Source organism: Monodon monoceros, unplaced genomic scaffold, assembly GCF_005190385.1.
Source record: "Monodon monoceros isolate NGI ecotype Baffin Bay Population unplaced genomic scaffold, NGI_Narwhal_1 Super_Scaffold_13, whole genome shotgun sequence".
Taxonomy (NCBI): domain Eukaryota; kingdom Metazoa; phylum Chordata; class Mammalia; order Artiodactyla; family Monodontidae; genus Monodon; species Monodon monoceros.
Window position 1 is genome coordinate 25459974 of NW_021703769.1, and position 9815 is coordinate 25469788.

A 9815-nucleotide genomic window follows, 5' to 3' on the forward strand; every position below is an offset into this window, starting at 1 on the left:
ACATGCTGTTCTTTCTGTTAGGGAGGCTCTTCCTCTGGTTCTTTGCATGACTATCTCCTCATCTTTCAGGTTCTGAATAAATGTCAACTGCTTGGAAAGGCCTCCATCCTTTACTTTGTCCACAGAAGCCCGTCTGTCACTAAACATCATCCAGAATATTTACTTTAAGGCAATTTGTGATCATGCATTGTGCTTGTGTCCTCATGAGCCATCTCTGTGAGCTCTGTGAGGGCAGGGACTGTGTCTAGGGCCTCCATGCACCGTTGTGTACTGGAGGGGGTGCCTGCTGAGTGGGCAAGAGTGGATGGAAATCCAGCCCTACTTCACTCGCCAGTAGTTTGCCCTGGTGCAGGCTGTGTCTACCCAAGAGGACACCTTTTCCTCATTTGCACAGAGGTACATATGGGCTCTGTGTGGACTAGCAGCCATCTCAGCAGGACTGGTCCCAGAGGGGTTCCCTGTAACCTTGAATCTCTTATAGCAGGAAATATTACCACAATGAGAAACCAGTCCGAATCCGTGGCTTAGAGAAAAATGGAACACCCCCTCCCCCGGCCTTGGGCCTAGGACAATTCTGTCCTCAGTCCACACATCCCTGCTTTTGCCCCTCTCTGAGCCCGTTTTCCCATCTGCAAAATGGGCTTTTTCTCTCATCACCCTCCAGGTACCCCCAGTGTTCTTCTAGGGAGAATTCTTTCAGTGCCCATTGTTCAGATGGGACAGCAGGATGGTGGCAGGATCAACGATTGAGGATCTGGATAAAGCCAGGGCTCCCGCAGGCTGCCTTACCCGCTCCTGCAGCTCCACGAGGAGTGGGTGGGGGTTCCCAGCCTCCTGTAGGCTCCTCCACCCTCTCAGGCCTGTGGGCAGCTCTTGTATGCCCACAATGGCTCTGGGGACATAAAGGGGGCACAGCCGCCAGAAACCCCTTAGTGTGTCCTGTCAGAAGCAAATTGTGGTTTTCCCTGTGGGCCTGGGCTAAGCCTTCCTTCTGGGGGGAGAGTAAAAGGGGGGACTGGCTGGGGTCAGTGCCCCGGGGTGGGAATGAAAGCATGGGGACTGCAAAGACAGCCACCTCCCCCCAGAACTTGGGGTGGGGTAGGGCATTCAGCCTACATATGGGGTCTCCCTCCAGGGTTCTCCGAGGGTCACACCCCAATGGCACAGAATCCACCCTGCTTCCCCGCCTACCCCAACTGAGGCCCAGGGAAAGAAGGAAGGAGCTTAAGGCTGCTGGGTCTTCTGTCCCTCTGCCACACACCCCATCCCAGGCCTGGCATGGAGATGGCCATGGGGCCTGGAGAGAGGAACTCTGGGCCAGCATGGGAGAGGGGCACCGACTCCACCCCCACCTCCCAAGACCCAGTGTCCACGCCGGGGTTCCAGAGCAGGCTGCTTTTTTCCCTTCCTGAGTCTGGTGTCCCATGCATGTCTTACTGAATGAATTAGAAAGAATATTATCCTTTTATATCTCAGGTGAAACAGAAAGAAGTAGGATCTCACCCTGGGCAGTGGCGATTGAATTTCACCCTGGGCCCACAATGCCTGATCCAGGGAAATCCATTTTAGAAGAGTCAGGATCCCTCTCCCACCATCCGGCCTGTGGAGGTTTGTGTACAACGCTGGAAGAACCCCCTCTCTCATCCTCCCCCAGACACCACAGGGGCCGTGCCTATCCCAGGGCACAGAGTCATGGGGCCACTGAAGGTCCAAATCCTCCGAACGTGGCCTGGTGTGATTTTGATGAGGACTGAAGGGTGGGTGAAACCCCTGCTCCAATGTCTCTTGACATCTGGAATTTTCCATCTCATTGCAGTTGATGATTCATGGCGTGGTCTGGGCAGGGGGCACTCCCAGGCCTGGCTGATCCTGGACCCCACTGAGTGCACTAGCAGGGAGGGAGGGAGAGAGGTGACGCCCCTGCCTCCCCGAGCCCAGCCTCCCTCCAAAAATGGAGGAGTCCCTTCTGGTCACACCCAAAGGCTCTCACCTCCTAGACAAAGATCTCCGGGGTGACGTACTGGAGGTTGACCACGTGGGGGAGTGCAACCCCCATGCCCGAGAGAGCTGTACGAGGCAAAGGAGAAATCAAGTTCCGCCTGGAGGCGGTAACGAAGTACCACCTGGAGCTGCACGTGTGCTGAAGTCCTCATGTGCATCACGACACGGAGTTCCACAGATACGCAGGAGGTGGGAGCTGTTATTACTATATCCACTTTACAGAAGGGAAAACTGAGGCTCAGGGCGGGACCAGAACTTAGCTAAGACCACATAGCTGCTAAACAGCCGAGCCAAGATGCACGCACAGGCAGCTGGAGTCCCAAGGCCGCCCTCTCAGATTCCGGGCCTAGGAGGTGGGAAGGGGCCGAGACCAAGCCTGGAGCAGGCGTGGGGGGCAGGAGGGGGCCAGAGGGGCCACACTAGGGCAGAGGGCAGAGCTCACCATTGAGCTGGTCCAGCAGGGGCTTCTCAAACACAGGGGCCATGAGTGGCTGCACGTGGTCCGTCTGCAGCCACGGAGCCAGGGAGATGGGGACCACAGGCCCTCCCCAGCGAGGGGCCAGGAGAGACACATGAACACACAGACAGACTGACAGATGGCAGAGGCACGGGGGAGGGAGGAGGACAGGTCACCCCTGTCCAGGCTTCAAGCAGAGCTCAGCTACCCCTGGGGTCGTGTCAGCATCAGGCCCCTGGGAACTGCCGACTGACTGACAGTCACTGCGTGACCAGCAGATAGACCGGCTGCCCTGTTGGAGCAGACCAACAGACAGATCAACTGACCATGGACAGACGGATGGGCCACCCGACAAAGGAATGCATGGTGGCTGGTGGCCCAGGCACATCATGTGACTGAAAGAGTGGCCGACACTGTCTGACACTGGCTTCTACAGATCATTTACTATCGGCCTCAGTGATTCTTGGGCTGAGGGCAGGGCTGACGAGCCATCGACACCCAGGCAGAGTGAAAGGACAGCTGACTGACCCCACTGAGGAGCTGAGGCTGACCGGCTGCCCAGCAGACAGCCTGGGAAAGACTGACTGTCCGATGGATGGGCTGCCGCCTGACCACTGTCCCGAAGCGCCCAGGGAGGAAGCCTGATCATAGCACACATGCATGTGAGCACACATGCTCATGCTGCCTCTTCCCGGGCTCAAGGCCTGCCCCACCCAGTGAGGGGGTCTCTGGAGGCCCCAGCCCCGTACTCACGTCAATGAAGCCCACATTAGAGGAGGCCACAGTGAGCTGGACATTCCTGAAAGGGAAGCAGAGGGGTTAGGAATGGGGCCTAATGCCCACCACCCATGTACCACGCCTGCTGCTCCCCAAGCTCCTCTGACTAACACTGTGATGGGTGATTGCAGGCACATTGCACAGAGGAACACACTGAGGCTGCTGGGTCCAGGAGGCCTCACTTACTCCAGCACAGATGTGGCCCCCCGAAGCCTCACCTTGGACACGGAGAGCTGGAGGCTCAGGTTCACTACCTGGACACGTGGGGAGAAGAGGGTCAAAGGGCACAGAGCCACGTGGGAGCTCTCAGCTGGCCACCCCAGTCTCCCACCTACCGCCCTATTCATTCAGATGTTTGTGGAGCACAGGCCACTGGAGGAGGTGAACAACAACCAAAGTAATCAGACAGGATCCTTTCAGAGAGTGGTGGGTGCCATGAAGGCAGAATGGTGTTTGGAGAGATGGGGGTCATCTTTCTCAGGGTGGTCCCAGAAGGCTGCCCGGAGGAAGGCTGCAACATTTAATCTGAGACCTGAAAGATGAGGAGAAGCCAGCCATGCCAAGAGCCAGGGGAAGAGTGCCCTAGGCACAGGGTATGGCACATGCAAAGGTCCTGAGGCAGGAATGTCTTAGCACATTGAAGGAACAGCAAGGAGACCAGTGTGGCTAGAACATAGCAAGTGAGGAGAGTGCAGGAGGAAGTGAGGTCTTCTTGAGAGTCGCCCACCCGCTTGCCAGCCCCACGCAGCCCACCTCACCCACCACATCGAGGGAGAAGTGGGACTGGAAAGCCGAGTTGGACGTCGGGGCCAGGACCTCCACGAAGGGCTGCAGCCGCAGTGTGGCGTTGTTGGTACAGAGTGTGACTGTGGGTGTTGCACCCAGCCGCACCTTGAGCACCAGGGCCATGGGCTTAGGTAACTGATGGCCCACCTGGGGAGCAGAGGAGAAGAGAGGGAGGAGGGCACCTGGGGGCAAAGTCTGGGTGGGCTCTTTGCTCATCGTTCCTCAGGCACTGATCAAGCCACCTTTGTGCTGTAAGTGCCGGGGCCACGGAGGTGGGTCCACCCCCGGCTCCTGCCCTCAGGGACACCCAGTCTGATGGGTGGTCACATGAAGACAGGCACAACCTGTGTGACCTGTGCCAAGAGGGAGGGCAGCTCAGGGGCGTGAGAGCGCAAGGAGGCTCCTGGACCAGATGAGGGGTTTAGTCCTCCCCTAGGAGGTAATCCCTGAGCTTGGACTTGAAGATGGATCAGGGAAAGGAAGCAGAAAAGACAGCGCAGGCAGAGGGTACCACTTGTGCACTGCACAGAGGGGAGAAATGGCGTGATGTCTGGGCAGAAGGAGGGGCCTCCGCAAGACAGAGGTGGTGCAGATGGAAAGGTAGATGCTGGACACCCACGTGAAGCAGATATGAGCCAGCGGAGACCCCACAGCCCAGAGAGCCTCCCACCCCAATCCCGGGTCTCAGCCCCTGGAATGACCAGGAACATCACCAACCTTGGGGATGAGCTGGCCCAGCATGGAGGTGTTCAGCGGGTTGTAATCTGACTTCTGAAATCAGCCCCCGACACATGACAGGTTTTAGGGCAGCCACTCCCCAAGCTAGGCCACCTCTTGCCTCCCCATCAACCCCGTCTAACCCTTCCAACAGCCACCCTGTGGCCCCAAAACTCCAGCTGCCCCACCCACCCATGGTTTGGTCTCAGCACGGTCTCCCCAGGCTGGGCCACAGGGCACGTGTACTCCACGTGCCCTGGGCAGCAGGACCAGCTCTCACCAGCTGCCCTGTGACGTCCAGGTTGAGCGCACCAGCCTTCTGCAGCAGCAGGATGGCAGAGCCAATCAGGTCCTGGGAGAGGCCCACAGTTGCCATGGCACCCCTGGTGCCCACGTGCTGTGGCAGCACGAAGGGGTGGTATCCACAGGCAGGACGATGGGTCTGCCCAGGAGGAAGAGAGCAGCCTATGGGGTTGGGCGTGAGAAGGGGGAGAAGAGCAGTGGGGCCTCAAAACGCAGGCAGCTCCATGGCAGATCCTGGGCTGTGAGATGCCACCCAACCCAAGATGCCGCATGTTGTCAGTCTCACACCTTTGCCTATGTGCCATGCTCCCACCTGGAAGGCTGTCCCAGCTCCTCTCCCCTCAACTCCCCTGCTCCTTTAGGAATCTTCCAGAACACTAAGGACTCCAGAGGCAAGAAGCCCCCAGCTCTGGGCTGACTAGGAGGCACTTACATTGATATTCAAGGAAATGTAGTCATTGGTGATGGTGGGTGTGTCGATCATGGAGTAGGGAACATTGGGACTCTGGACCAACAGGGCTGAGGCCTAAATGAAACCAGGGTAAAGAACAAAAGATGGCATTCTTAGCATCATCCACCAATGCCAGACCCAGGCCCTGCGAGTAAGCAAACTTAAGTAGCAAAATGCACACCCAAGATGCAGCCGCTCACAAGCTGTTGACTGTTAGCTGAGATACAGTTCTAACCGTTTTGCTTTCTGCTTTCGCAATCAGTGGAAGGCTAGAGAGCCCAAATTAGAAGGAAGGAGAAGTGTCACTTCAGGCACAAATACCCCCTGCAAAAGGCAAGAAAGAACCAGAGAAAAAGAGGGGAGCTCACATTTATCAAGGTCCAGACCACTGTAGGGTTAGGAATGCTTCACACACACACACACACACACACACGCACGCACACACACATGCACACACACACACACATGCACACACACACACACAAACAACACACACACACACAACACACACACACACAAACAACACACACACACACAAACAACACACACACACACACAGTTTGGTGAGTTCAGTCGTGCCCTGATTGTATACCTGGTCCGTCTGATTCCAAAGCTACTCTCTCTCCACTTAAACACACCCCTCCTACAAGAACTCAGAAGGCACACCCCTTGGGGCCATTCAGTGCAGGAGCACAGCAGTGCCCGCCTGCCACAGATCCTTGGAGAGGCCCCCAGGGTGGCGAGCTGAGGACTCAGCTCCTATAAGGATAGTTCCCCAAAGGCTCAGAATATTCTGATTGGGACATTTGCAAAGGGTGAGTCACTTGGAACGACATCTCTGGACACGACTAGATGGCGTGGCAGGTGAAGCCTCAACCTCACCGTCAGGAAAGCCCTCTTAGCAAGAGCTCCTCCCCCAAAGACTCTGGATAACCAAGGTTTAAGTGTGCCTGTGTGTGTGTATGTGTGTGTGTGTGTGCATTCAGATTTCTGTCTGATTTTCTACTGTCTCTTCTGGATTTCATTTTATTTTCTCTAATATTTTGGAAATTTATGAAGGTAAAAGCAATATATTGATAGTATGACCCCATTTCTACAGATCAGTGGTGTCAAAGATTAAGGTGGGAGGAGCAGAGCAGCACAAAGAGATTTTGGGGGCTGGTGGAATGTTCTCTATTTCAAGTGTGGTGGTGGTTACACGACCACATGCATGGGTTTTTTTTTTTTAACATCTCTATTGGAGTATAATTGCTTTACAGTGGTGTGTTAGTTTCTGCTGTATAACAGAATGAATCAGCCATACATAAACATATATCCCCATATCCCCTCCTCTTGCGTCTCCCTCCCACCCTCCCTATCGCACCCCTCTAGGCGGTCACAAAGCACAGAGCTGATCTCCCTGTGCTATGCGGCTGCTTCCCACTAGCTGTCTGTTTTACATTTGGTAGTGTATTTATGTCCATGCCACTCTCTCACTTTGTCACAGCTTACCCTTCCCCCTCCCCGTGTCCTCATGTCCATTCTCTACGTCTGTGTCTTTATTCCTGTCCTGCTCCTAGGTTCTTCAGAACCTTTTTTTTTTTTAGATTCCATATATATGTGTTAGCATACGGTATTTCTTTTTTTCTTTCTGACTTACTTCACTCTGCATGACAGTCTCTAGGTCCATCCACATCACTACAAATAACTCAATTTCGTTTCTTTTTATGGCTGAGTAATATTCCATTGTATATATGTGCCACATCTTCTTTATCCATTCATCTGTCAATGGACACTTAGGTTGTTTCCAAGTCCTGGCTATTGTAAATAGAGCTGCAATGGACATTGTGATGACCATATGCATTTATTTGTCGAAACTCATAGAATTGGACACTATCAAAAATATTATATGTTTTTAAATGAATAAAAACCTTAAAAATTGTAAAATAATAACACATATTTTTGTGGACATATAGAAAATTCTTAAAATATGGAAAAAATATAACTCAGAATCTCAAATTTATTTCTTTTCCAGTGTTTTCTTTTACAGAAATAAACTTTCTCTCTCTCTCTCAAACTGGAGCAAAGCTATATATAGTTTTGTGTCCTTGTTTTCTTGACAGAGTGGTATGATAGCTTACTTAAAAGCAGGAGCTCTCAAGGTAGACTGCCTCAGTTTCTGCATCTGTAAAATGGAACTAATAATGCTAGAGTAAAGCTCTTTTAATGCTGTATTTTGCCAGGCATATGGCTAAGTGATCAAATGCCCCTTTAAACTACGCTTTTCAACGGTTCCTATCACTCCACGTTCCACGTGTACATGACTCATGTAAACAGTCCCCTAGGGCTGGACACTTAGGTTTCTTTTACTAGATTTTTTTAAATTCCTCAAAGACAAGGGCAAGAGCTAGTCTTTGGTATGAACCCAATTACAAGGCATCTTGACACAAACAACCCCTCTGAGGGAGAAAGGAGAGACTAATGTTTATTGAGTTTATTGCACACCAGGTACGTAACATGTGCTGTTTTGTAGCGACACATGGGAAAAGTAGAAATTTTGATTCCTATTTTTGGATGTAATGATTAAGCTCAGAGAGATGGAGAGACTTCCCTAAGGTCACACAGCAAGTGAGAAACAGAGCCAGAATTCACACCCATGTCCTTCGATTCCAAGTCCATTTTCCGTGGCCTCTCTGTACCTCCTATTAAGGTAATGTTGGGGTTGGGACAGTGAGGGGAGTGGGGCAAGTCAAGCAATGTTCCCCAGACTTTGAGCCAGGCTGGGAAGTGTGGACAGAGCAGTAAGTGGACCCGTGAGGAGGATGAGAAAACCCAGGTGAGCTGATTCATGGGAGGCTCTGGCACCATGCTGAGGATTTTAGACTCAGAGCCTCTGATTTCCCACCTATAAACTGGGGATAATGATGCCACCTCATAGGACTGTGGTTAGAAGTTTGCACAAGAAAGCCAAAGCTACCTTGATATGAAAATATTCACTAAAGAAGCCACTAAGTATAAATGTGGACCCTGCCAGACATCCCTCCTGGCTTAACACCAACATGTCGCCCCGCACACCTGTCCCCGCACCCTCCATTCCTGCACGCCTGTCCTGGGCTGTATGAGAGTTAGATGCAAACCCTGACTCAAAGGCAGAGCCAACGGATTGCCAAGTGCAGCTGCCAACAGTCTGCGGCTCTGGATTTCACACAGTCAATGACAGTAACACAGAAGCAACACCAGAATCCCAGGCAAAGCCATCGGGTAGAAGAAGGTGCACTTCAAACAGGAGAAGCTTCAAATCGGGTTTGTGAAAAAACAGAGGACACCCTGGATTATGCTTGGGGCTCACTGAGAAAATATCACCCCCCAATCTACAAAGGATGCATTCTTTGATCAGTCTGGGGATAGGTGCGTAATTGCCAGTGTCGTTCTTCAATATTGATAAATACCCCTAAAAAGATGAAGCTGACTTACTTTTGTAGCTTTTAGCTCCATATTGTAAGTTGAGGACCTGCCCAAGCCTTGTTTGGATGCATAGTTCTAAGCAGACCGTGTGTGGGGCTGGGAGCCCCTGGGACTCTGTCAGTAGCGGTGGAGGAAGGTGTGCGGGCGGTGGGGAGGTGACCAGTGACTGATGGGAGTTGGTGGATACAGACCCCGGTTCCTGCCCCTCAGGTAGGATCACACTAGGCATGTTCAACTCAGTCCCCAGTGGGACCCCAGTGGGACCCCAGTGGGAGTGAGCCTCAGGTGCCCCCAGCGGCGCCCTTCCCTCCCGGTCTCACAGCCCCTCCCTAGCCAGTTCTCCCTTGGACCAACTCCCATTTGAACCATTTGCACTAAAATCCGCATCTCAGGGTCTGTCTGCTTCTGGAGGGACTAGTCTGACAGTGGCCGTGTCCTGGTACACTCCTAGCACTCCCTGGATAACGAGGATCCCTGGAAAAATCAGGCGTGGAACAAGGCTGATGGAAAATGCAGAGGGGGGGAAGCCTTGGCTCTGGGCCCCTGCAGGGTGGTGTGTGGCCCCTGAGGTGGGAAACAGCTGCATGGGCACCTGGGAGCAGGAGAGCTTGAGTTCTGTCGAGGATGTGCTAAGTCAGAGGAGCCTGTGGGGCCTCCAGGGGGAGATGTCCCAAAGGAGGAGTATAAGGGCCTGAGCCCTGACTGCGGGGGGCAGGAAGAGAGTCCAGCAGAGAAGGTGGGAGATATGGCAGCTAAACCAGGGGAGGACGGGGTCCCTGAATCTCCAGGCAGGGGAGGAAGCAATTGCAAACCGAGATGTACCCGCCCCACCAACACACACACACACACACACACACACACACACACACACACACACAC

At 53.2% G+C, this 9815-nt stretch overlaps 1 protein-coding gene across 1 annotated transcript in view; it reads right to left on the reverse strand.

Annotated features, from left to right (window-relative positions):
* Nucleotides 1-1993: 1993 nt before the first annotated feature.
* BPIFB2 (BPI fold containing family B member 2) overlaps nt 1994-9815 on the reverse strand; it is a 15207-nt gene continuing 7385 nt past the window's right edge. The window contains 10 exon segments of the mRNA XM_029220809.1: nt 1994-2067; nt 2444-2507; nt 3212-3257; nt 3422-3489; nt 3998-4168; nt 4739-4792; nt 5019-5152; nt 5155-5203; nt 5475-5537; nt 5539-5567. Of these exon segments, the coding sequence (XP_029076642.1) occupies nt 1994-2067; nt 2444-2507; nt 3212-3257; nt 3422-3489; nt 3998-4168; nt 4739-4792; nt 5019-5152; nt 5155-5203; nt 5475-5537; nt 5539-5567 (752 nt within the window).